This window comes from Pleuronectes platessa, chromosome 14 (assembly GCF_947347685.1).
Source record: "Pleuronectes platessa chromosome 14, fPlePla1.1, whole genome shotgun sequence".
Taxonomy (NCBI): Eukaryota; Metazoa; Chordata; class Actinopteri; order Pleuronectiformes; family Pleuronectidae; genus Pleuronectes; species Pleuronectes platessa.
The window spans coordinates 10,825,211-10,853,106 of NC_070639.1; the positions used below are offsets into that span (position 1 = coordinate 10,825,211).

Sequence of the window (27,896 nt, forward strand, 5' to 3'; positions counted from 1 at the left end):
GATCCTCTCAGTCAGCTGATCCGCAGAGGCACGGCTCACTCCCCCGCACAGGAGAGGGGTGAGCTGCGTGTGGGGGAGTGTTCCACGCCGGGGGAGATGTTTGTCTTCAAACTGCCACTAAACAAGTCAAACACGCGAAGCAGCGTGAATTAAGATTCTGCCCGAGGTCGAGAGGAAAACCAGTTTCCTTCCGCGTGGCATTCAAATGTAAATGTCTACTTAGCCGTGCCCCGCGGCCTTGGTACGGTCCAGGATGTGCAGTGTTTACAAACCTCTCGCCTCACTGTGAAGTACCTTCGTGCTTCAGCACTCCAAACAGAGGATCGTGTTTATAACAAGACTGATCATCCGGTGACAAACAAAGACCACTACTACATTTAAATGTGATAATAAGCCTCTGATTTACATGTTCAACCCTCTAATTATAAGTAAAGGTAAATGTCACAGTTACAGAGCAAGGTTTCCAGAGTCCTCCCCAAACTTTAAGCATTTTACGATTGAATTTAATCTGAACATTGAGACATTAACCCTTATCAAACAAACAAACAAAAGTCAATGCACACAGTTTTGCTATTTCCTGTGGCTCTGGATTAAAGTTGTTGACCTGAAATTGTTTTGATCATATTTTAATATTTCAGTTATGTATTCTTACTTTATTGCAGATTGAACTTGTTTATTTATTTTTTTTACATTATTGTCCTTTTATTCAATTGAGGAGGACAATTCATTTGCAGCTTACACTTCTCTCAATCACACAAAAAACATCCAATATGATAGGTGTCAAAAAGTAACAGCTCAACAAACAAACAGGTCGTTGAAGGACATCAATATAAAGATTAAGGAGGTAAAATAAATAGCAATATATAGACAATAAGTAGCTAATAATTAAACATTTTTATTGATATCTAATTTGATTGATCTTCCATTGTAACACTGGACTGTATCGTCTATTCATGGCAGATCGTCAACATATCTTATGTTGTTTTTACCACTGGAAAATAAAGAGCAAAGGAATGCTTCAACATTTCTTTGTTATTGCAAATACATGTTAGGCTGCTTTTACCATTTATTTCCCATAACTTCTATATGTTTATATGCACTTTCAAACTGATGTAAATATACAATTATTATAGAAAACAAGTGATTTAGTTTTTCTGGAGAATGATGCCATGAAAGTTATAATATACCCTTGTCATTCTGTATTTATTACACCAGAACAAACTGGATTAAAATGTCGTTTACATTGTTTTTTTTTCAACCCAGTCTCATCAGAAAACGTTCAATGGCAACGTCGGTCCACTTGGACCGACGTTACCATCTCACAATCTGGCCTCTCAGATTGTGAGATGGTAACATTTAGTCCTCCCATTGTTTTGCATTGGCGTGTTCTCACGTCACGTGATTCTCAAGCTCCCGTCTGCGGAGAGGAAAACATGGCGGAGATTCCTTGTTTTTTCAGATAAAAATATAATTTTGTAACTTAGTTTGGGCATAAAAATACATTCTGACACCATTTCTAGCGAGAAATGTGCTCTTTGCTTCCACAGTCTTCAGCCAGTTCGTGCTTATGATAAATATTTTAATAGTTATCACGCATGTTTTTATCGTTGCTATGATGGTTGCCATGCCACCACGGCGCAGCGTGGTGTTTAAATCACCGTCCCTGCGTGGTGTCCTTCAGTGATCGTGAATGTTATTCATGTTATATAATAGTAATATTTGAGGCTAGATTACATCTCTAATGAGAAGGAACCTGCGAGTCTGTTCATACCGAGGCCGGCCCGACCGCGCGACCCGGACATGACGTGTGGCTGTCGTAAAAACCCTATTTGTAAACAACCAGTCCTTTAACTCAGCGCTGCGTCATAAACACGGAGCGCTTGGAAGACCACGATGTCATCTTCCTTCTGTCAGGTAAGTAGTTTATTGTTTTTAAAGATCGTTACGATCTAGGTTTACAGTCCGAGTGCGGAGAGAGTCCGTCAATCCACACTATGGACGCTGTTCATCAGCTAATACGCCATTGTTAGCCACATGCTACAGCCCACCGTAGCCTGTGCTACCTGGGAGGTGAATACATTGTTGTTGAAACCAGTTCAAGACGCTTAGCTCATCATTGAGGGACGCTACAATATAAATATAAACATGAATTTGATTTATGAGTGCTTTAGATTAATATGGAGTGTATTTGTCTACCATTACTCCACAATATCAGATCAATTTGGTTTAATGTATAGTATGCAATATGACAATGTTTTCATGTTATGGAGTTGCGATTCATTTTATAAAACAATTGCTATGTTCTGTTTTTTAATCAAGGAGGATCAAAGTGAAGCTACAGGAGTTTCATTAACGTCAACAACTTGGACCAAACAGTTTGTTTTGCTTGATGAAGAGCAGGAAGGGCAGCCTGGAGAGAAAGAGAAGACGGGTTGAGCCCACTACCATCATCCACGTACCACGAGGAAGATGAGGGAGAGAAGTGATCCTACCATTAAAGAGGTACTTTGAAGTTATATACCAGAAACACCATTTTATATAATTTGCCAAATATACATTTTTATTAAATCCCCAAAGTACGCTTGCTGAAATACAAGTTAATATCACACTGAAAGAATTTTGATCAATCATGCTTCCCTGCTGTGATTGTTTAACTGGGAAAAAACTACTTTTTCCACAGGAAGGCAAGTAAATTTAAGGAATACATGTGCAAAGTTTTCCTCTGTTATGTATAATGATGACCCCCGTCAAACATAATGTTAGCAATATTTACACCTTTTAATTTATACTGTTTATTTCTGTCTACATGTGTGAATTTGCCTTCATTAGTTTCAGAAAAGAGCGATGATGTATCGGTCAGTGGGCGGCAGCACGAGACTCCGCAAACTAGTCTGTAAGCAAAGTAGACGAAGGCATCGAGGTTGCGGCCTGCCATCATTGTTATTTTGCTTAAGGGACTGAATATGTTTCATGCAGAAATATTAGCATTTCCCTTATATCTACCAAAACTGCTTGTTTCACAGACTGCAGTTTTGTTTTGATCCGATGTGGTGTGCAAATACAACCGTATCTGCAATGGGTTGTGGGGCATTAACATTTGTAACTCTAATTTTGTTTTGACAGACTGTGAAAAGAACGTTGAGAACATCACCACTCTACAGGAAGACACAGTCCAGTAATGGGTGTCAGAAGTTCAGTAGTGAACGACAGGTACTGTGGGAAAATGTGTGTCATTGTTGTACAATGTCCTTTGACTCTGTTTAAACAAGGTCAACACAAAAAGGTTTGATTGTAAACGGATATCGGTACGAATTCATGTTATTCTCCTCCTCAAAAGAAACAAACAATCAAAATTACCTGCAGAAAGCCCTTGATGGACGCTTCAGCTGCATCGTCAGACTGGTGAGACAGCAAGATGCCAACTTTAATGCCAATTTATTTGTGTAACATTCTGTGACCAAATGTATAGATAACTTTTTGTGGATTGTAAAAATAGATAACCCATTTATTACAAAAAAACTACACTAGAATTACCGCACTGCGTTGTATGACTCCGCTAACCAGTGCAGTGTCCGTCTACATATTTCTACATATTTTCTCTCGTATAAATGACACTGTGTCTCTTGACAACTGAAACCATAAGATGAGGTCAGTGTGGCCTTGACCTTTTTACTTTAAGACAAATACAAAGTTAGACAATCCGAAAACATGCAGTTATGCCTCCGGCGACTCGCTATTGCAGAGGCATTAAAACCGTAGTGTAGTAGATTGGATTTTATTGGTGTTACATTGGACATCTTGTATGGGTACACCAAAAAATTAGAGCTGTGAAAAATAACGCGTTAACGCGTTATGATTAAATTACAGGATTAATTCGTTTTTTTTTTTTAACGCATTTAACGCATGCGCAGAAGGACCTTCCAATTCCGCCGCCTCTGCACTAGTTGCCGCTCTAACGCCGGGTTCACACCGGACGCGGAAGCGACGCCGAAGCGAGGCGTAAGCGCAGCGCCAATCCTCTGGCTCCCATCCACTCCCATGTTAAACCGCAGCGCTGAACACACCGGAGGCTGAAGCGTAGCGTTGTGCCGCGGCTGCCCAGCGCCGTGAAGCGATCGTTTCGGCGTCGAGTCTATTTTTTCCGCTTGACGCGAGCGTACCGCGACAGGAAACACACTGAAAAATGATTTTAAACGATATAGATGACATAATTTATATGATATAAATGATCAAATATGCATCCCATACTTTGTATTCACGTTCTGTTGTCTTGGAGTTTTAATTTTACCACTTTTACCAACCACATTATTTAATGTCCCCCTCTGCCCATCCACTACAGCCACACAAGCAGTCATAAAGATAAAAAAGAGAGGGGGGGGGGGGGGGGGGGGGCTACGTATTCTCCACATAGGCTTGAGTGGAGAATACGTAATTTACCCTCGACACCCGACATTTACCGGAGCTAACAGCGGAGAAGTTCTTCAACATTGATGACATTAAATTAATCATTGAAGTGGAGAAGTAACTTGAGTTGTTGATTCTCAGCATATGTTGTATAAAGACAACACCAAAAAAGACACATGTTGGGACGCTGTTGCAGTTAATGTTGGAGCATCAAGTAAGTATATGCTTGAAAAAAATGATTAAATGCCGTTTTTACTGCAGGCTGATAACAGCAGAAGTATGTGATATTATTAGTAATGCGCGGCGCTTCGGCGTCGCTTCCGCGTCCGGTGTGAACCCGGCGTAATGCAGTCAGACGGCAGCTGCCATTCAAACAAACAAACAACATGGATAATTCTGATGAACCTGAGGACCTTCTGGACGGGAAGATCGTGTTCCAAAAAAACAAAGATCGAACATTCAGTAAAACCAAGGTGATATGCACACTCTGCGAGAAGTTATCGTTTCGACGTAGCAATACCCGCCTAACCACCGCAACGCGAAGGATGTGTTGGTCGGCGAGGGGCGTTCAAGTGGAATGCGCCAAACCAGACTCACTCGCAGGACACATTGTGCAAAAGAAGCGGTCAGCTTTACTGTCAGAGAATTTGAACAAGTTAGTTTGCCTCACCAACTGGCTAAAGAACGAGTAGCTAAGAGGGCCTTTAGAGGCATTAGATTGTATCATGGTGTGGTTAATGGTTGTGTGACAAAAAATATAAAAAATGTCAACCATGTCTAAGAAGCTCAAATAATTTCTGTTTGATTTTAAAAAAAAAAGTTTTATTCAACCACACAATGGCTAAGGAGCCCGAATATTGTTTAGGATGAAGATTATATTAATGTTCCATATGGAAAAGCAATGATAACTGCTGAAGAACTGCTGAGTTGCAGCACAAAAGAAAAGTTAAATGTCATAAATCTTGTTTTCACAAAAATATTCCGAGAAAATCGGTAATGTGATTAATCATGATTAATCCATAGAAACCTGTGATTAATTTGATTAAAAATTTTAATCATTTCACAGCCCTACAAAAAATATATTTGGTTTCACATTCTAGATGGCAATAAGCAGAGTCATCAACTCAGGAAAAATATTTCTGTAGAAAAGAAAGCCTTGTATGTGTGTATGTATACATACACACAAACGCACAATTGAGACGTTTTTGTCTTTTATCATATATTCTCAGGCAGTACTGATGCATTTACTGAGAGGGGACGTGAGGGCCTACTCTGCGTGCTCAGAGTTCAAGCCCAGCAGGCTGCAGCGGGCCTGACATATTCTGGAACAGCAGCACAGTCTTTAGATGACTCCTCTGAAGATGAAAACATGGCGAGGTACTTCTCCACTGATGAAGAACTGTGAGGGCTGTGATTAGCTACACTCTCTTGCTACAATGCTACTCTTGCTACTCCCTGGCAGCCTTAGGAAGGCATTAGCTTGCTGTGTGGTAGCTGTTAGCTTCAGCATTTTTAGTTTTTAGCGGCCTGTCTGACGTTTATGTTTAAAAAAAAAAATCAGAGGGAACCATCTGATGGAAACCCCTGCCTTATTCATTGTAGTATTAATGTGTTTGAATAAGTCAGGCCGCTGATTATCAGCTACGGATTAAAGTCAAACAGTTATTGCTATCCTCTGTGTTGATTTCTTTAATGTTAAGAATGTTTCTCATAAGACCTTATCAGATTGCATTGTGAAACATCTGGGTCACCTAATTTTAGTGTAAACAAGAGGGTGAACTCTTGACTAATGACTAATTTTGCACTGAAACACAAACTTGATGTTACACATCTTAAACAATATGATATGGGAGCCACTTAGACAACCAGACCTGTGTGCTTTGCTGTGACTATAAATGACTGGAACCTCAGATAAAGAAAGTTATTTTCTGACTTCCATAACTGAAGCATTCTCTACAGAATGTAATGTGCCCATTCTACTTCAGATCCATTGGATCATTGTTTGTTTATGTTGCTTAAAGAAGAGCATTCACTGCTTTAATGTAATCAGCATCTTATCTGCCAATATCATGGTGTAGAAGTGCAAGGAAATACCATTATGTTATGATCAATGTCATTTATTGTGCACAAACATTATATTAAGGCATCTGCTGGAAATGATATGATCAACAATTCTCATGCAAAAAATACTTTAAAAACTACACAAATAATGTTTTGGAGAGGGGGGTTTCAGAGGGAGGGGGCAGCTCTGGAGAAAGGTCTGTCAATCCAGGTCTGCTGCTTGGTGTGATGGAGACATGAGGTTAGCATCAGGAGCGGAGGCTGCAGGAGGGACCGTGGAGCTGAGGCACACCTGTACTGCTTCTCTTGAGAAGAACTGAAGGACACACAAACAAACCATAGTGTTAAATTATGAAGATGGTTCCCTCTGATTTTTTTTTCTAAACATAAACGTCAGACAGGCCGCTAAAAACTAAAAATGCTGAAGCTAACAGCTACCACACAGCAAGCTAATGCCTTCCTAAGGCTGCAAGGGAGTAGCAAGAGTAGCATTGTAGCAAGAGAGTGTAGCTGATCACAGCCCTCACAGTTCTTCATCAGTGGAGAAGTACCTCGCCATGTTTTCATCTTCAGAGGAGTCATCTAAAGACTGTGCTGCTGTTCCAGAATATGTCAGGCCCGCTGCAGCCTGCTGGGCTTGAACTCTGAGCACGCAGAGTAGGCCCTCACGTCCCGTCTCAGTAAATGACTCAGTACTGCCTGAGAATATATGATAAAAGACAAAAACGTCTCAATTGTGCGTTTGTGTGTATGTATACATACACACATACAAGGCTTTCTTTTCTACAGAAATATTTTTCCTGAGTTGATGACTCTGCTTATTGCCATCTAGAATGTGAAACCAAATATATTTTTTGGTGTACCCATACAAGATGTCCAATGTAACACCAATAAAATCCAATCTACTACACTACGGTTTTAATGCCTCTGCAATAGCGAGTCGCCGGAGGCATAACTGCATGTTTTCGGATTGTCTAACTTTGTATTTGTCTTAAAGTAAAAAGGTCAAGGCCACACTGACCTCATCTTATGGTTTCAGTTGTCAAGAGACACAGTGTCATTTATACGAGAGAAAATATGTAGAAATATGTAGACGGACACTGCACTGGTTAGCGGAGTCATACAACGCAGTGCGGTAATTCTAGTGTAGTTTTTTTGTAATAAATGGGTTATCTATTTTTACAATCTACAAAAAGTTATCTATACATTTGGTCAAAGAATGTTACACAAATAAATTGGCATTAAAGTTGGCATATTGCTGTCTCACCAGTCTGACGATGCAGCTGAAGCGTCCATCAAGGGCTTTCTGCAGGTAATTTTGATTGTTTGTTTCTTTTGAGGAGGAGAATAACATGAATTCGTACCGATATCCGCTTACAATCAAACCTTTTTGTGTTGACCTTGTTTAAACAGAGTCAAAGGACATTGTACAACAATGACACACATTTTCCCACAGTACCTGTCGTTCACTACTGAACTTCTGACACCCATTACTGGACTGTGTCTTCCTGTAAAGTGGTGATGTTCTCAACGTTCTTTTCACAGTCTGTCAAAACAAAATTAGAGTTACAAATGTTAATGCCCCACAACCCATTGCAGATACGGTTGTATTTGCACACCACATCGGATCAAAACAAAACTGCAGTCTGTGAAACAAGCAGTTTTGGTAGATATAAGGGAAATGCTAATATTTCTGCATGAAACATATTCAGTCCCTTAAGCAAAATAACAATGATGGCAGGCCGCAACCTCGATGCCTTCGTCTACTTTGCTTACAGACTAGTTTGCGGAGTCTCGTGCTGCCGCCCACTGACCGATACATCATCGCTCTTTTCTGAAACTAATGAAGGCAAATTCACACATGTAGACAGAAATGAACAGTATAAATTAAAAGTTGTAAATATTGCTAACATTATGTTTGATGGGGGTCATCATTATACATAACAGAGGAAAACTTTGCACATGTATTCCTTAAATTTACTTGCCTTCCTGTGGAAAAGGTTGTTTTTTCCCAGTTAAACAATCACAGCAGGGAAGCATGATTGATCAAAATTCTTTCAGTGTGATATTAACTTGTATTTCAGCAAGCGTACTTTGGGGATTTAATAAAAATGTATATTTGGCAAATTATATAAAATGGTTTTTCTGGTATATAACTTAAAAGTACCTCTTTAATGGTAGGATCATTTCTCTCCCTCATCTTCCTCGTGGTACGTGGATGATGTTAGTGGGCTCAACCCGGCTACTCTTTCTCTCCAGGCTGCCCTTCCTGCTCTTCATCAAGCAAAACAAACTGTTTGGTCCAAGTTGTTGACGTTAATGAAACTCCTGTAGCTTCACTTGGATCCTCCTTGATTAAAAAACAGAACATAGCAATTGTTTTATAAAATGAATCGCAACTCCATAACATGAAAACATTGTCATATTGCATACTATACATTAAACCAAATTGATCTGATATTGTGGAGTAATGGTAGACAAATACACTCCTTATTAATCTAAAGCATTCATAAATCAAATTCATGTTTATATTTATATTGTAGCGTCCCTCAATGATGAGCTAAGCGTCTTGAACTGGTTTCAACAACCATGTATTCACCTCCCAGGTAGCACAGGCTACGGTGGGCTGTAGCATGTGGCTAACAATGGTGTATTAGCTGATGAACAGCGTCCATAGTGTGGATTGACGGACTCTCTCCGCACTCGGACTGTAAACCTAGATCGTAACGATCTTTAAAAACAATAAACTACTTACCTGACAGAAGGAAGATGACATCGTGGTCTTCCAAGCGCTCCGTGTTTATGACGCAGCGCTGAGTTAAAGGACTGGTTGTTTACAAATAGGGTTTTTACGACAGCCACACGTCATGTCCGCTCGCGCACTCGGTCCGGTCGCGCGTTCGGGCCGGCCTCGGTATGAACAGACTCGCAGGTTCCTTCTCATTAGAGATGTAATCTAGCCTCAAATATTACTATTATATAACATGAATAACATTCACGATCACTGAAGGACACCACGCAGGGACTGTGATTTAAACACCACGCTGCGCCGTGGTGGCATGGCAACCATCATAGCAACGATAAAAACATGCGTGATAACTATTAAAATATTTATCATAAGCACGAACTGGCTGAAGACTGTGGAAGCAAAGAGCACATTTCTCGCTAGAAATGGTGTCAGAATGTATTTTTATGCCCAAACTAAGTTACAAAATTATATTTTTATCTGAAAAAACAGGGAATCTCCGCCATGTTTTCCTCTCCGCAGATGGGAGCTTGAGAGTCACGTGACGTGAGAACACGCCAATGCAAAACAATGGGAGGACTAAATGTTACCATCTCACAATCTGGCCTCTCAGATTGTGAGATGGCAACGTTGGTCCACTTGGACCGACGTTGCCATTGAACGTTTTCTGATGAGACTGGGTTGTTTTTTTTGTGTTGTTTAACAAAGCAAATAGTTGTGTCTTTCTGAATTTGTTTCACTTTGCAAAACCTGCTCCACAGTTTAACTAAGTTTTAGTTAGGGGACCAATTTGTTGTTTATGGTAGTAGGAACTACATCTCTCTAAATGGCCCAAACTAATCATTTCAAATAAATTGTGTTGGTTTACTATTGGAGAGTATAGGGTCCTTCTCATCTTTAAATTCATGACCAGCTCAGGCACTGCCTTTGATTCATTCCAAAATTCACTTTAAAATATTGCACTGGTTTAAATGCAGATAAAACAAAATCCATAGTATATTCTATCTCCAATACTGGTTTTAAATCACTAACTGGCCCCCATATCCCTGAAACACACACAAATATCTAGGAATTTGGCTCGATAATTCACTCTCATTCAAAACATATATTCCACAACTAACCCAGAAATTAAAAATCAAACTCAGTCTTCACCACAGGATTAAGGATTTTCTGTCACCATCAATCCGAAAAACTATTGTTCAGTCTACCTTCATGACAGTCCTTGACTATGGAGAAATTCTACACTGTCATACAGCCCCATCAACTCCCCCGTTAAAGGAGGCTTTTGTTGTTTTTCGCCCACATAGGATGCTGTTGTGTACTTGAAATGTATATGGAAAGTTGTGGTTTAAAATTACAGCTCCAACCTCGCTGAGCTGTCATATATTGTGTATTCAAATAGAGAATGATAAGTATTCATCTTGAAGTCATCTTTAAGTATTCAACACATTCCTGTTGGATAGTTCTTAAGATCATTTTGTAATTTTGCTGTAACCTAAGTCTTAATTATATACAGTATGTATACTGTTTGGTGATATACAGTTATGGCCTGGAAGTTCAACTTTAGGTCCATAGATGGAGCTGTTGTATTTTCAAACATTCCTCAACCTGCCTGTACTTCAATAATGTGGCCTAGACCAAGCTTAAGGGTGCAAGCATCATAAACAAATATATAGTTTTATAGATGGTAATGTCCCGACAGATCTTAAATATACATCCTAGGGCATGTTTTTAGTGTTCATGGGGTTTCACACTTTTCCAAAGAGCCATTGTTAGTAACATAAAAATGAAACAGGGACAGTGAGGCCCTTGCTGGGATACAGGGACATTTGTACAGCCACGAAAACTGACATTTTACATGATTAGATTTCTCATGATAAGCTGGTATTATAATATTTCACTGTCTCTTGATATAAGTTTGTATCTCATCTCTTAACAGACCAAAGAGTTGTCATTTTCACAGCCATCTAAGAAATACAACTAAAACCGATAGAGCATTTACAGGCCTTTAGTCTAATATGGAAATCAAACATGTTCATTTTTTTATTAATTTAACTTCCACCTATGAGTATGTGCTCACCATGCTGCTTGTCTGACACTACAGATTAGTGTAAAATGTGTTAAACTCACATAAAGTTGATGTAGCCCCTTTATGTGGCCATTTGTGAAGCTTCTGTATAAAACGTGTGACTAAAACATTTCAGGTTATATTTTTGAATAACTTTTTCTCTTCCTCTGACTACAACCATCTGGCACTCACTGAAATAATTATTTAACACATTGTGCAATTGCAAGAAAGCCTTCGGAGACACATGCATTAATCAAATTAGGATGATGCTGCATAAAAGATTATAATGGGACTTTGGCAACAGGTAGTGCTGTTGTAACGTGAACACTTTTAGTGGCCAAAATCTAGTGCTCAGCTACATGATTGCCCCCTTTCAGAAAGTTGTTTTTGAGCAATGTGTATTCATGCAGATTATATATTTCTGTTTTAATTTTCACTTCACCTGAAACTTCTCTACTACTTGTGACAAAGACCACCTCTTAAACAAGGTCCTTTCTGCTTCTGCAAATTCAGGTTTACATGCAACACAATCACATGAAAACTGTAGCCCCGTGAGATCCACCATCCAGGTTCAGGAAGGTAAGGGTTTGTGAGGTCAACTAATACAATGACGGTCAGGTTGCGTAGTATGTGACGCAAACTGGGAGCTCTGGTCATGTGTGCAGGCTGTTTTAGTGAATGAGGCCAAATCACCCTTTGTTCCAAAGACAGAAAACACCCATTGATATTTTAGTATTAATTTGTTGTCGATATTGAATTGCCCAAAAATTGATACATTTACAAAGGCCCAACACTGTGCACATGAAGAATGCTGTGTAACAGGACACTGGTGTTTCTAATCAGCCACAACTAAGTTGAACATGAGGGAGGGGGAAACAATGGCATTATTGTTGCCTTCGTCGAGGGGGTTGTTTTTCCATGTTTGTCTGTCACTTAAAGAGATATCTCAAAAAACTAATAAATGAAGTGGAAAGTTGGACTTTTGTTCAAGACGGAAAAAATGAAAACAGATTTTTTTCCTCTCTTTTTTCCTTTGTCCTTAATCGTGCTGCACAATGTCATCCGAATTTGTATGATGTCTGCAACTTCAAATGATCTTGCTAAATGTTGTGCATGCAGGATCTACAGCAACATGATGAATTCAGGATATAAAGCATGCACAAATGTCTTCAAATTTCCTAACAAATGTGGAGGACCGAGCAGCTTTTTGAGAAAAGTACACATATTAATTAAAAACCTCCTTAAAAATATGGGGTTGCCTGCACATATATAGTATATATATATATATATATATATATATATATATATATATATATACTATATATGTATATATATATATATATATATACATATATATATAGTATATGCATATACAACACCTTTTTTAATTCAGAGAGGAAAACCTATAAAATCAGCTGGTGTCCTAGAATGAATAGAAATATTTGTGATGTTACTTTGAGCTGTGGATGACGGCTATGTGGCAGAGCTTCTCATTTCTCACACAAGCAGTGTTGGTACAATCAAACCGACATCACCCGGGACAGATAGTTGCATTTCTGCACATGAGCCTCTATCACTCGTAGGGTTGTCCTTGAACTGCTTTGTGGAGACTCCTACTTGAGTACAGCTATAACTCTGTAGCTGACAAAGGGGGCCTCATCGATTGTTATTACCAACAATAATCTCACTGAGAAAAGTAGGTAAGGGTAAACATGATCGTCATGTGATCCTGTATCTCAAATTTCCCCTTACTACATTCCTTCTCTCTATCGTTTATCCTTGAATGGAAGAACATTTGTGCGTTCATACAGTTTTGGGGTACCGTGACATCAGAGAAACAGTAGAACAATCATGAGCTTACATTCCTAGTTGGGGCAAAAGGAAAATAACGTTTTTTGATGTTTCATGTGGCAAAAGCTTGTATTGAAACAACTCGTCTCATCTGAAAGAACCACGCGGTGCTGACCACTTACATCAGAGAATAGCCAGCTGAAAATAACTAACCCACACCAAAGACGTTTCCTGCCTAGTCGATTGTTTTCTGTTTGCTGCCAGCAGCGAGATAACATCGGATGTGTGACCGGAATCCCATAAACCTGAAGGAGATGCTATTGAGTGAACACTGATGCTGATCAAACACAGAAAACTGCTATAAAGCAAAGAAACGGACAGCAATAATATATTAAACCTACTGCTGGTTAGACAAAGGTCACTTTGGATTTAGACTCAACACACATGTGACGTTACCACACTTTAATGTCTGTTTGAGAAACGCTCATGTTTTCTGGATGATTTCTCACTGTGTGATAATTCCTCTGGTTTATTGTCAGATCAGCAGCAAAGGTTTAAAAGAAGAAAAAAAAAGATCGCGTTTTGACATCTAATTGAGATTTGAGATCAAACAGTAAATGTGGTTATGGTTCATCCTCCCTATTTCTCTCTCTGGTATCTCTGACTCCAGATCTGCAGGATGCAGATCGGACACTACTTGATGATGAAGATAATGATCATTATTATTATTTATTTTATTAAGGCCCGAGCACCTCAGATCTATTAGACCAGGGGTTTTCAACTGGTTTTGTCCGGGGGACCACCATTCTGACTAGAAAGTAATCCGCGGCCCACTGATGTGCCTACGTGCGCGTGCCAACGTGTATGTGTGTGTGCATGCGTGCATGTGGATAGAAGGAAGTTTTAACATTTGGTTTTCCATGTTGGTTTTATTTAAAAACCTCAAACAAATCTAGATATATCTACTTAACAAATCTAGAAAAATCTGTGTAAAAAAAGACAAAAATGGTTGATTTTTAGTGCTCAAGAATTGAAAACAAAATTAAAATGCAGTTTGTAGTTGTACTGCATCTCAGAACCATATGTACATCAATATATAACGTTCATGATTTAAATGTACAGACATGTAGCTGACATGTTGCGAGAACGTTAAAGTAACAGTGATCAATAACTATCATGGTTTGTGCCAATTGTAGGGGCGCGCTTAGGCCCGATTTAAGCTTGTCTATTGATTCTGTTGGGAGAACTGCAACTGGATAATTGCAACTTTTTGGGAAAATTTAAATTCCCATCACACAAACTACATCTCGAACACCTCCTGAGAGTTTTTCTACCTAGGTCAACCGCTCTTCTAGATCTCCCTTTAACATGCATGCACAGGGGAAAACTACTGGCAGTTTCTAGCCCCAAGCCGGTTTCAAGGTTACCCTCATCACCTTTATATTATTTTAGACATATTTTTCTTATTTTAGATATTTTACACGATATTCAAGAGTAATCTGGAAATATGTTGAAATATCAAAGTTAATTTGGCGGACCCCCTGCAATGCCGTCGCGAAAACCCCTGTATTAGACTGTATATAGTGATAGGGGTAGGACCACCTACTGCCAAAAAGGGGTAGGCCTCGTTTTAAAACTAAATTAGATTTAGATGATTTCCATGGGATCTAACTTGATGGCTTGGACCGTAATTCGTGATTAGTGGGCGTGACGGACGCAGGAAGTGACGTGTTTATCCTTCCCGTGGTGCACAAAACGCACACAACGTGGAGCCGTTTCCCCCCCATCCCTGTTTTCCCCGCGGCCGCTTCAGGTCCCGAGATCTTAAGTGCTCAGCACCTCCGGTGGGACACCCTATTGTATTTCGAAGGATTTTTATTTCCCTTTCAGGGCTTTTTCAGGACCTAGACATGCTCAAATTTTCACCAAAGTTTGCAGGAAATTCAAAACCCTAAAAACTATTTGAATTCTGGAGTAATCTGAAATCGGGGTGGCAAAATGGCTCCACAGCACCATTTAAGAAAAAGCCCCTCAATTAGCTTTCACCGATCTTCACAAAAATCTAGACACCTGTGTATCATGACCAGACGCACAAAAAAGTCTATAGGTGCATTGTAAAAAACACTACAGGAAGTCCGCCATTTTGTTATGTGTCAATATTCACTCATCATTACAGCGCCACCTTCTGGCGACAGGAAGTTACATGTTTTATACCTTGATGCATTGCTCCTGGCTGCTTTACAATATGCAGCTCAAAAGAGCTCAGTCAAGTCATAGGACCATGGACCATAACTCCACTGTGCATTGTCCTATCATCGCCAAACTTCTGTCTCATGATCAGAGTCCAAGCCTGAACAGCTCCATGTGTCAATATTTCCTCAGCGTCATAGCGTCACCTACTGATTCGCCAAGAGACAGGAAGTACTCTGTAAATCCACTCTGCATTATCCAACCGGCCCCCAAATTCTGACCTATGCTCACAATCCTGACCTGAACAGCTCCATATATTAATATTAGTGCAGGGTCATAGCGCCACCTACTGATCAGTGTGAAAATGAAGTCGTTTGTGACATTGTGCAATCGACTAAAAATTAGCAGGCAAGGATCGACGTCTCGTGACAGAAGCAGTGAAGCGTTGATCCTTCCCATAGTGCGCAAAACGTCTGCAACCGTGTGCCTGCCTCGCCGATCGCTCTCTCCACCAACAGCAACAGGTCCCATGTTGCGTGTGGTTGGGCCCGTTCAGTGCTACAACTTAGCCCTAGTTGTTACTGGTGCTGCTATCGTTGATAACGCCATTACATCTATAAGCATCACTATGATAATTCTCATGATAAAAACCAGTCTCATGGTTCCTGGTCTCTCCCATTTCTCTCGCCTCCTCTCTACATTTGCACTAGACTATTATTTTTTACAACCATATTATCCCACTTTTAGTGTATTCATATTTAAATATATTTATATATTTATCTTGCTCATAGTGTTTTCATCGTACTTATATCATACCATACCTCTTAACTTACTCTGTATATAACATGACTACTACCTCATTCACTTCATTTTTCTCATTTTTATTTCACTTAATACCACTACTTATACTTACAACTGCACTTTATGTGTACTTATCATATCTACACTACCTACTTCTATTGCTGCTAATCTTGTATCAATACTGTTAATATTCCATATATATTTCTTACTGTACATATCTTAATTATTTACATATTCCACTTTACATCTGCACATACTTTGCTTTGCACTTTTACTGCTTTTATAGCACTTCTGGTTAGATGCTAAACTGCATTTCGTTGTAGTAGTACTTGTACTCTGTGCAATGACAATAGAGTTAAATCTAATCTAAATCTAATCTGCTCTCTCCCCCTTTCCACCAGCTCTCCTCTATTCCCCATTTTCTCCTCTCACACCTACCAGTCGAGGCAGAGGGCCGCCCACATAGAGTCCAGATCTGTTGGAGGTTTCTTCTTGTTAAGGTTGAGGGAGCGCCAAGTGTTTGCTCATTGAAGGAACTTGTTGGGTTTCTCTATGATATTGTAACATATGTAAAGTCCCTTAAGATGATGAATGTTGTGATTTGATGTTATACAAAGAACATTTAATTAATAAAAACTCAAAAGGTGTTTAGTTTGTCCAGTCTGGTCTACTGTAAAACATGGCGGCCTTCGTAAAGAGGACCCCCTCCCAAGTTAAATATAAATGCCTCATTAAAGGGTAAAGAAAACTATAATTTGTACCACTTAGATAAAGATCACTAGTCAAAACATCACTAGTATTTTTATATATTTAGTTTCTGCCTATAGATCACTTTCACCTAAATTGTACACACTGGACCTTTAATTACAATGGAGAAATCTTTGCACGAAGAAATCAGGATCGCCATTAGATGCTTGACAGAAACAAAAACCTGTTTAGGTTTTTCAAATGAATAGTCTTTTTATATTTATTCTGAGGTAATTACAATGTTGCTTATAAACTTTGATGAAGAAAGTTGACGTACAGTTGACGCCAACCTACATATCCACAACTTACATTTGCCCTGCTTATACTGATATCCTCGTGGGCAGCAACTCTCAATCCTAACTGGAATTTATCATGTATTCTCATCGCAACCCACCATGAAACTCAGAAGTCGAGCGCTGATGGTAATCCACACCTCCAGTCTTATGACTAGGACTTTGACAACCCATTGAAACAGGAAGTTGCAGCGGCAACTTTGCGAATCATCAGGTTTTTATGAGATGAGACCAGGTCATAACTTAATAGGATATAGATAAGATCTGAGATATTAAACCAATTTAACATAATAAAACCTAATGTAAGTATAATAATTTACAATTTTACATTAATTTTAATATAACATGTTATACAAAATATAATATTCATCAGGATTTGTGACAAACGCTGACAAAAGTTCACTTGCCACTTCCAGATTTAAGGAGAATTGAGGTTTAATGGAGCTGCATTTATTTTTAATAAGAATATATATCAGAATATAATATATATATAAACCTGGGTATAGGGAAAATAATAGTAAGTCATTAGGATTTTATAGTGAAATCTTATTTAGTCTATTTATTAACCGCATGGGTGTAGTACTGTAATTACAGAGATAAATTGTTGTATATACAATGCACAAGGCATTTACTCATTTCTCATGCGCATTTGCTGAGATGGAGTGAATCAAAGTGAGTGATTCATTTGCAACGCATGACAGTATTGCGGTTTGGCCATTTGAAGTGATATGATGGAAATAGCATTCGCTACTACCCGTCATAGATGTATAAACGACCTCAGAGACATCTTGTCTTCCTGGCAGCTGTGCCCCTCTGTCTGCTGCTGTCGCTTTATACATATTCAGGCTACGGTCGCAATGAGTGCGCCACACGGTGGCGCAGGGCTTGCTGGGAAATGTAGTCTTATGTGAAATGGAAAATTCCAAGATAACCGTCCACAGGAGTGAGTGGAAATTTACTCTGTCTCCCGCCCCCTGTAATATGCAGAGACGTGTCTGCCTTGCAGGATGTTTTGTTGGAAGTAAACCATGTTATTCTCATCTTACTGCAGAGTCAGCTGACAGTCTTTATGTCGATGTTAGGTTATCACTATTATTATTATAACTGTTCTATTCTACACAACAATATAACTTGTTATTGATGCATTTAGTAATTGGTATGCCAGGTTATTTTATTATATATTATCATTATAATTATTATTATTGGTAGGAGTGGCACGACATTACAAATGGAGCTGAAGGCTTCCATTGATATAAAACATGCAGACACATGCAAACATTTGGATAAATAGCTGCTGCAATATCTTTCATCAAACATTGCACGACACATGCACATGTTAAGCATGTTGTAACATTTAGGTGGGGGTCAAAGCTTTTGCATGTACATGTATATTCACTTATATACATGCACTTAAATATATTTCAGGGACCCATTCTGCAATATTCCCCCCATGATTGGGGCTGGGAGCATTTACCCCTATATTGAATAGAAAACCATTATTACAACTATTATTATTAATAGAGAGTGACATAGTTAACCCTGGGAAAAAGCATGACCTCATACACTCATGCCACAGTACCTGCATTGTCGTGGTTAGCTTCCTCCTGTTTCTCTAAATCTTCTAAAATTCTCAAATGACAACGATTTCCTCTCAATCACTACCTCAGTGCTTTCCAGCCAATAACTCCATCTGTGCAAGATCACTCACAAAACGAAAACATGTGTTGTTGCAAAAGTTAAGTTTGCATAACTTAAGCATCTCTTATGGGCATTATTATTATTGGCATGCGTAACGAAATTCCATTGAAGTGGGAGAAAGCTAATGTTAAAAAAAAAAACGGAACTATTCAGAGGCATCGGGCTCTTATAGGAAGTTTCTAGGTTATTCCAGTTTACAAACTTGATCCTATGAAAGCTGATTAAGAAGTTACACTTCTAATCAGACTGAGCTGGGTGTTTCTGGAAGTTTCTGTGATTTGCATGATTACAGCAATGTTATTTAGAGACGCATTGATATGTATGTGTGATTGCATGCAAATATTAGGAATGTGTTTTGTCTTTGAAACTGTAAAGGCTCAGTGCTAGTACAATGCTATATGTGCAGAGGATATGTTATTTAATTACAACCCGTTTACTGGGACTTAAAGTGTAATTTATGTGTTGTTTTTAAGTTAAAAAAATGTGCTCTTCCGCAGTTGAAACGAGGCAATGCAAAGTAGGTGTGTGCAATGGCTACTGGTTTCCTCTTTGTAAAACGGTGGCATATTAAAATACACATGTTCTAAGTATCCTGTGGTTTATATAAACCTACGAGTCAGAGCATTAGTCCGGGATAAATAGCTGGGCTAAACTGTAGTAGACGTTTTCCTGCACACAAACAAGTCAGGGGTGGGCTCGGCGTGTGGGGCGTGGGGCGTGGGGCAGCAGCGGCGCTTATAAGGAGAGGAGGAGGCAGCGGTTGGTACAAGGATCCAGACGGAGGAGCGACACGCAGCTACCGCCGGCTCATCAACACACACGCTGACCGGGAGCAGTGAGGGTCTGACGGGGGAGCTACAGAGAGACAGTCCGAGGAGTGTACGGGAGACGACCGGGGACCTTCAGGAGATCAGAGCCCACTTCTCATTCAGCCGCTTCTCCTTCCACATCTCCGCCGCGGGGCGTGGAGCGCAGCGCGCAGCATCTGTGACGCCGCTTCTAATGTTAGCCAGCAAGGTACACGTTTTCACGGTGGTTTGTTTGTGTTGGGAACACCGGAGTCCGGTAACTCGGTGAGCGTGTGGTGACCCCACGAGCTCCGGCTTTATTATTTATTAAAAAAAAAAACAATGGCGTTATTTGACATTTGTGAGCGTCAGACCGTGTGGAGCCATTGTCAGTCAAGTGTCATCGCTCATCACCTGAACGTCTCCACGGACTCCAGGCTGCATCTTCACACGGGCACAAAATGCACCAAGACAGCTGGGCCGACACCACAGGTCACACGCTCCTGTTGTGTTGTATGTTGTGGTGCATGTAACACGTTTAGCTCCTTGAAGGTGAGTGGCTCCGGATGAATGAGAGGCTGTTCTAGAAGTTTCCGCCAGCTCCGATTGGTGCGTGTGCGCACCGCACGCGCTGTGGCGTCGCATCCCCCGCTTCTGCTTTCACAGAGGCAGCCTCAAGCTCTCAGCCACCGCTGCCCTCTTTAATTAAAGCGCCATTGTTCTTCTGTACCAATTCTATTGTGCCCGGTCACAGCTCCATCATGGCGTCAGCTGGCCTCACCTGCAACCTTGAGTCAGTGACTGATCTTGGGTTTTTCTTAAATCGGGGGGGGGGGGCATAATTTACAAAGGCGCCAATTATTTGTCAGGCATCCACTCACGATTCCTGATACAGTAAGGTGCACATTCATATAGTGGCATAGAGAGCTCAGCGCACTGAAAAGTAAAAAAAATGCATGCACATAGAAAAAAAACATGCAGATAAAGAAAACAACTATTCAACGACACATGCAAAGCAAAAAGTTACAACAGATGCAAATACAGTAAATGTTTCCAGGGGACCCAAAGGAGCGCTGAGCCTGGCTGTAGTTCAATGCTGCCAGGTTCAAAACTTTTCGGGGATCCCCTGTTGACGTTTTCGCAAAACAAGGGGAAAATGGAAAGAAGTACAGCAGTAGATGGCGGTAATGCACCTTGACGTTGGCTTATACTCCTCAATAAACCGAACAGGTACCTTTTATACCTAAAAGTTTTACATTGCAATTCAGGGAGTGGGCATAATAATTTTGATGACATGTGTTTGTTATCATCTCCTTTGTGTGCTGCTTCTACCTACACATGACATTGATTGATTTGGAGATGGACATGTGTCTGATTGACTTGTTGTCAATTTGACTGTTATATTTGCCAACTTTTGCATCTAAAATAAACATACTTTCAGGAAAATGGAAAAACCGGTTCATCTGAAGTTGGTAAACTTAAATTAGCGTTCAATTGCTAACTCCATTTGACTCTTACTCCTTTTTTTTCGTCTTCTTCATGTGTTTCACTGTTGTTCTGCCTCAGCATTTCTTTTGACTTTGAAAACCCTGCAACCGATGCTCACGTGACAATTTTCTTAAGGCAGAGCTCCAGTTTCATCACCAGCTTGTGCTGAAGGAAGGGCTACAATATAAAGAATGCCTGTTTTAATCAATTCAATAATACAATTATTCTAATTCTCACCGTATTATTTTGGTAGCAGTGTGGGAGTGTGCTCTTTCAGTACATACTGGCATATCGAGATGGTAGTGATTATGTTTAAATCCCTGATTATATAACTTTGCAAATAAAATTATATTATTCCAAGGGATGACATTGCTGTATTTTCAGAGCCAGGGAATCTTGGCCAGTGCATGAACACAGAGTTGTTGACATTGACGAAGAGATGGTAAAAATGAAAACAAAGACTCCTTTTATAGAGAAAGTTGGTTATGTATAAAGCCTGGTTGTGAAGATGGAAGGAGTGGGGTTATTTGCTGCCACGCATGGCAGACTTAAAACTCAAGAGAGGCCAGACTTCCAAGTGTGTGTTTGTGTGTCATTAACTCAAACCAGATGTACTCACACATCACCATATACATCAGCGGTTACTGACACAGGGATGCACATTTTATCCATCTCTACTTTCTGCAAGTATCTGTTTAATTTGAATTACTCAGCAGATGTTAAATACAGCTTAATGCAAGTTAGTGTTTTCCTGTCCAGCCTGGGGTCACATGCGTTTTCTTCATTTCCAAGCAAGATTAAGGTTTATATTTTCTTTGCATCAATGCAAGTGTGTAAGCTGTGTGTATGACGGATGGTATTGTAAAATGTTTAATTGGTCATAGTAATTCTGTGGGATTGGCTAATGTCCTGTTGGCTTGTGCGTTCCCTCTGCTCTGTGTTTATTCATGGCCTGAAAACCATAAAATGAAAATAAATCATGAGCCAGCTCAGATTGGCCATTTTAAGCATTTCCCCCGAAAAAATGTATGCTTGAGTCTATGCAGGCATGTTTTGTAATTTTGCAAGATTTTCAAAATGCTACTAGTGAGACCACTTATTGAGCAATAGGGACTGCATAGTATTTTGGCTAGAGGCTGTTCATCCTTGCCTTTTTCTTTTTTGCATGACTATGCTTTCTTTGAAGTTTATACAGTGGCACAGTTCTTTTGTGTCTTATTTACGATACTTACGAAGAGAATCATATAGGAAGGCTAATCCCAAAGACTGAAAAAATACTGCAGTTGCAAAACCAACTATTTTGATTAGCATCAGCAGTCTGGTAAATATAATATTTGTTTGGTTTATAAAGTGATAATTCTGATTATTTTATGTTATGGATTGTGACACGATGCTTGAGTCCAGTAACTCCTGTTTCAGAGGGTTGTTGTGAAGTTGTTGGCTGTTTTCCCTCTAAAATCAAGGCTCTAATGAGGTGTTTTTCTTTGTCTTTGCTGTCTTGCAGGAATGTTAAGTCTAGACTTTTCTAGACCAGAGGCCTACAACATCCTCCTCTAAATCTAGAACGACCTCAGTGCCGGTGGATAACCCCAGCCGAAGCACACCTAGTGAATTTGAACTGACGGTGGATTACGACAGTCTCCATCCAGACAGCAAACCAAAACAGAGCATTTCCATTGCTCCATTTTTATTATTAAAATCCATAACTTTTATCATTTGCATTCCTTTTTGTAAGGATTCCATTAGCTATGAGCTGTACTTTCTAGACGTATATATTTTTTAAAGTAATCTATAAAAATGGCTCCTGGAATGGAAGCAGCGGACATTGCTGTGGTAGCACTCTATTTTGTCCTGGTGATGGCCATCGGGTTTTTTGCCATGTGGAAAGCAAATCGCAGCACAGTGAGTGGCTACTTCCTGGCTGGACGCTCCATGTCATGGATAGTGATAGGTGCATCGCTCTTTGTGAGTAACATTGGCAGTGAACACTTCATAGGACTGGCTGGATCAGGAGCAGCAAGTGGATTTGCTGTTGGAGCATGGGAATTTAATGCACTTCTACTTCTGCAGCTGCTGGGTTGGGTGTTCATCCCTGTGTACATCCACTCAGGAGTCTACACCATGCCCCAGTACCTGTCGAAACGCTATGGTGGCCACAGACTAAAGGTTTACTTTGCTTTCTTGTCAATAATACTGTACATTTTTACCAGGCTGTCTGTGGACCTGTATGCTGGAGCTCTTTTCATTCAGGAGTCCCTGGGATGGAACCTTTACCTGTCTATCTTCCTGCTCATCAGTATGACGGCATTACTTACAGTCACTGGGGGACTGGTGGCAGTACTGTACACGGATGTCCTTCAGGCAGTGTTGATGATTGGTGGAGCCTTAACCTTAACCATCATCAGCCTAATCAAAGTGGGTGGGCTCGAGGGTGTTAGATCTAAGTACATGCAAGCGGTTCCCAATGTTACTGCTATATTAGCTAGTGGAAACTTCACATATTCTCCTTCCTGTCGCATTGAGCCTAAAACAAACTCGCTTTACATACTTAGAGGTCCACTGGATGAAGATATCCCTTGGCCAGGCTTCATTCTTGGCCAGACCCCTGCGTCTATATGGTACTGGTGTGCAGACCAGGTCATAGTCCAGAGAGTACTAGCAGCAAAGAACATTGCTCATGCAAAGTGCTCCACACTCATGGCTGGTTTTCTCAAAATTCTTCCCATGTTTGTGATTGTCATTCCAGGAATGATCTCCCGTATCCTGTTTCCAGATGAAATTGCTTGCATAGGGCCAGAGCACTGCATGTCTGTGTGTGGTTCTCAAGCTGGCTGCTCTAACATTGCGTACCCACGCCTGGTCATGGCTGTGATGCCTGTGGGACTCAGGGGTCTGATGATGGCGGTTATGATCGCCGCCCTAATGAGTGATCTTGACTCAATCTTCAACAGTTCAAGCACCATCTTCACCCTGGACATTTACCAAACTGTTCGGAAGAAGGCTTCGCAGCGCGAGCTGCTGATTGTTGGCCACCTGTTTGTTGTGTTCATGGTGGTCATCAGCATTGCTTGGGTCCCTGTTATTATTGAAATGCAAGGTGGACAGACATATCTGTACATCCAGGAAGTTGCTGGCTACCTCACTCCACCAATCGCTGCCCTCTTCCTCCTTGGTGTGTTCTGGAAACGGTGTAATGAGACAGGTGCATTCTGCGGGGGCATGACAGGTTTTACTCTAGGTATCACACGGCTGATCTTAGCGTTTATCTACCGCCAGCCTCGCTGTGACCAGCCAGATAATAGGCCTGCTTTCATCATCCATGTCCACTACATGTATTTTGCGGCTGGGCTGTTCTGGATTTCAGGGCTGGTCACAGTGGTGGTCAGCCTCTGTACTGCCCCACCAGATGAGGAGCGGGTTCGCAACACCACAGTCTGGGGGCTCCGCAATGTTGAAATGGTTCTTGCGAAGGATAGAGAGGAAATGTACAAGCTGACTGACCAGAGCCATCCTAATGTTGATGGAAACCTTCTCAAAGAACTGCCCCCGGATGTCAGAAAGGAGAGATGTTTGGATGGGGCAGATATTAAACTCCTGGTCCCATCCACTGACCATGACTCAGCAACACCTAGTACAGAAACCTCCCCTGCAACCACCCCTGCAGAACAATTTGGTAATAGCAGGATGGAGATGATCAGGGCAGTCGACAGCTGCCATGGGGATGGGGAGAATGGCAGGTGTACACGTTTACTGGACTGGATTTTCTCACATAAGGATGTGGCACAGAGTGCTCAGCCAAAAGACTCTCAGGAGGATGAAGTACTCATCGCAAAGATGCTGTATGAGTCCCCTAGAGTCAAGCTTCTCCTCAACATGGGTCTTTTATGCGTCTGTTCTGTGGGTGTCTTCATGTTTGTATATTTTTCACTGTAGCTGAACCTGGCACTAAACTAAGGGAGACGGGTGTAGGTGCTTTTTATGAAGCTGAAAGGTGTGTTGGTGGTTTGGGTGCTTTAACAAACTGTCTGTAATATTTACAGTTGTCTTTTGTAGTTCTCTAACAGGGATCATAGCTTATTCTAATCATTTTTTGAAATGATTAAAGCTTCTATTTACTTCTTTATGACTATGAAGCTTGTTTGGCACTGCTGTGTCCATTTTGTACAGTGCTTGGTGTTAATACTTTTGAGTATCTGCTGGGATTTTAAGAATCGTAGTAATCCAAGTGAATTTTAATATTAGCTTTATTTGACATATGCACTTGTCTTTTTGGATGGTAGAAAAATGTGTGATTTTAAATGTTTTTCATTTTTGTTGATTGAGTGTAAGCTAAGTTGCTGGTGGAGCATACATGTCTGTAGTAACTGAACTTTTAGGTTTTATGACTTAAAAGTTTTGTACACTAAGATTATTACAACAGTTGTATTATTAATCATTACTATTTAGTTTTCCTGGATGATACATTTCCAAGTGTTCTTTCTTTCTACAAAATATTCTATCCATGTTTCTCCCATTTTTCTAAGGCGATCATTCTGAAATTTATAAAATAATAGTTCATATTAATTGCAAAGAAGTTTTGCTTCTCTGCTGGTGTTGCATATGACAAATATTTGTTTACGGTGATTGATTATATTCGCTAGTTTGAATTATCCTCCTTGAGGTTTTGCATCAAAAATTATTTTGCCCAGTTTACAGTTAGCACCTTGTATTTCACATGTACATATTTTGATGCACATACAATTGAGGGGATACACAGATGTGCAGAAATTGTTACCTGTTTTTTAAAGATTTTTTAGCTAAACTAATTATTGTGTGGTACTTATTCATTGTCATTGGCTGTTACTCATATGTTTCGTCACTGATACGAAATTCCAGTCATATCTGGAGCTATACCGGTATTTCTCAATGGTTCAAATTTTTGGTTTGTATGCTTTTTGTATTACTGTGTGTTTCACGTTTGTTTATTTTTTTTGATCTACTTCTATTCTCTTTATAAGAAAACATTTCCAATGTTCATGATTCTGTATCAATTTACATTTTATGTATATCTCATTTCATGTTTCACATCATTGAAGAGTGTGTCAAGGCGGTTGCATTGTGTCCAATATTATACCTGGCTCATTGGATTGCTGACAGTAGACTTGTCTTTTGTAGTAATCTGTTTTAAATATACGGTGCATCAATGTACCTGTAGTGCACTGCGGTCTTATGCACCCTCTACCAAATGTGTCTTAGTGTGCAAAGTAAAAGTGAAAAAACCCCACACAAAATAAGTTTTACGTCTTGAAATTGTTTGTGCACTAAAAAGCACATTTCTTTAAAGACATGTAGTAAATCAGCTCTGTCAGTTAGTTAAGTACATTGTCAACGATGATGCAAAGCAGACATTGCATTTCAGCACATTACTGCATGAATAAACTCATGACATTTTCAAGGGTTATTCAACAACTTTTGGATTGTGCTTCACCATTCCAGAGTGGAAGGTGACCAGATCTGAACAACACCTAGCACCAGTAGAAAATAGAAAGGTAAATAATGTTGTGTTTATTAAGTTAAGCGGAGAGTTAAATGACCTCAGTATGAAACATTTGGTTCATAATGTAACCGACATAAATGATGCATAACATATTGACGATTGATAAGTAGTGAATGCTGTATGGGAATGAGCTTTAAAAAAAGCTGAGCGAATATACATTGTTTTTTTTATGGACTTTATTTTTAGAAACTGAAAATAAAGGTTCTGTTGAGACAAAAAAAGACAAAGGTGTTGTGATTCTTTATGTTGTGACATAAAGTCAGTTTGGTGTTACGCAAGTTTTCTTTTTCATGTCATTATTATTTCCTGTAAATTCAGCTGATTTGTTGACTTACAAGGAATTAAAGAATATTGCAAAACCAGAAACATTCTTTATTGATCATGTGATTATCAACTTGATCCAAGTTGTCAGTAATCAAGGCATCTGTTTTAAGGAAATACTTGAACTATTTAAATTTAGACCAGATAAAACACTTAAATTTATCTAATGTGGTTATGTTGTTATTGACATTCACTTTACAACTTCTGAATAACCACATTGTTCGTCAAGTGACATTTTGCAACTTTCTTCGGTATGAAGAGATTAAAAAGTTTTCAAAACTCTAAGGAATTTCTACTGGGTTTGGATATTAACAAAATGACCCTCCTATTCGTTTTCTTGTCTTTATATTTTGGGTCTTTCTGCTACTACTTGCCAGTATTATATAAAACCCAAGCAAGGCTTTATTAATCTGATCTGAGCAGGGGTTGGATGATTCCAGGATTCTTTACACAAGATTCAACCAATCAAAAAGCCAGGATCAGTGCCACAAATCTCCACTTCATACCAGTTTTTCTTACCATGTATTAATCCTTTTGAATAAACTCAATCAAATTAAACTTTACGTAACACAGTAAGGGGGAGATTGTAGTTGGCTGCATACAACCTTCAACAAAGCAATGTTTTTCAAAGGGTTGTGTTTTTAAGAGTGACAAGATCAACACTGCAGATATCTCTTATAGTCAGAGGTTGGCATTTAGAGGCTGTGATCCGCGTTTTCATTTAGCCAGTGATTCATATCACTCATGTCCTCTGGCTCTCATAGCAACAAGTTAAAATGAAGCACGCACACTCATAATAGGGGAGTGTGTGAGTCACAGCTTGGAAATAAACTGGGAAATATTACCTGAAGGTTTGGAGCAGGTGTTTTTCAGCGAAGCAAGTAAATAAGTAGCTTTGTTAGTAATTTGCTAAATGGAAAACTTTAGTTTATAGCCACCTGAAAGCCTGACTTTCAGTTGTTCA

The 27,896-nt window shown here is 39.8% G+C and overlaps 1 protein-coding gene and 1 long non-coding RNA gene across 4 annotated transcripts; both read left to right on the forward strand.

Moving 5' to 3' along the window:
- The first annotated feature begins 1,794 nt into the window (after window positions 1-1,794).
- On the forward strand, window positions 1,795-16,708 carry LOC128455585 (uncharacterized). Of its 2 annotated transcripts, XR_008341742.1 has the most exons (5): window positions 1,795-1,914; window positions 2,320-2,502; window positions 3,124-3,210; window positions 3,338-3,402; window positions 5,634-5,890. It is a non-coding gene; the product is annotated as an uncharacterized LOC128455585 (long non-coding RNA). The 2 variants fall into 2 exon arrangements; XR_008341741.1 differs by lacking the exons at window positions 3,338-3,402; window positions 5,634-5,890 and adding an exon at window positions 16,463-16,708.
- A 2,862-nt stretch (window positions 16,709-19,570) lies between these two features.
- LOC128455576 (sodium/myo-inositol cotransporter) lies at window positions 19,571-26,886 on the forward strand. Of its 2 annotated transcripts, none has more exons than XM_053439245.1 (2): window positions 19,571-19,816; window positions 22,580-26,886. In XM_053439245.1, exon 2 carries the CDS (start codon window positions 22,873-22,875, stop codon window positions 25,006-25,008), a length of 2,136 nt encoding a protein of 711 aa, XP_053295220.1. In that variant the 5' UTR covers window positions 19,571-19,816; window positions 22,580-22,872; the 3' UTR covers window positions 25,009-26,886. The 2 variants fall into 2 exon arrangements, with proteins under 2 accessions (XP_053295220.1, XP_053295222.1); XM_053439247.1 differs by lacking the exon at window positions 19,571-19,816 and adding an exon at window positions 19,853-20,139.
- The last annotated feature ends 1,010 nt before the right edge of the window (window positions 26,887-27,896 follow it).

What these genes read in the sequence shown, in the direction of transcription:
- LOC128455576 (XM_053439245.1), top strand. Translation starts at nt 22,873, where the DNA reads ATGGCTCCTGGAATGGAAGCAGCGGACATTGCTGTGGTAGCACTCTAT.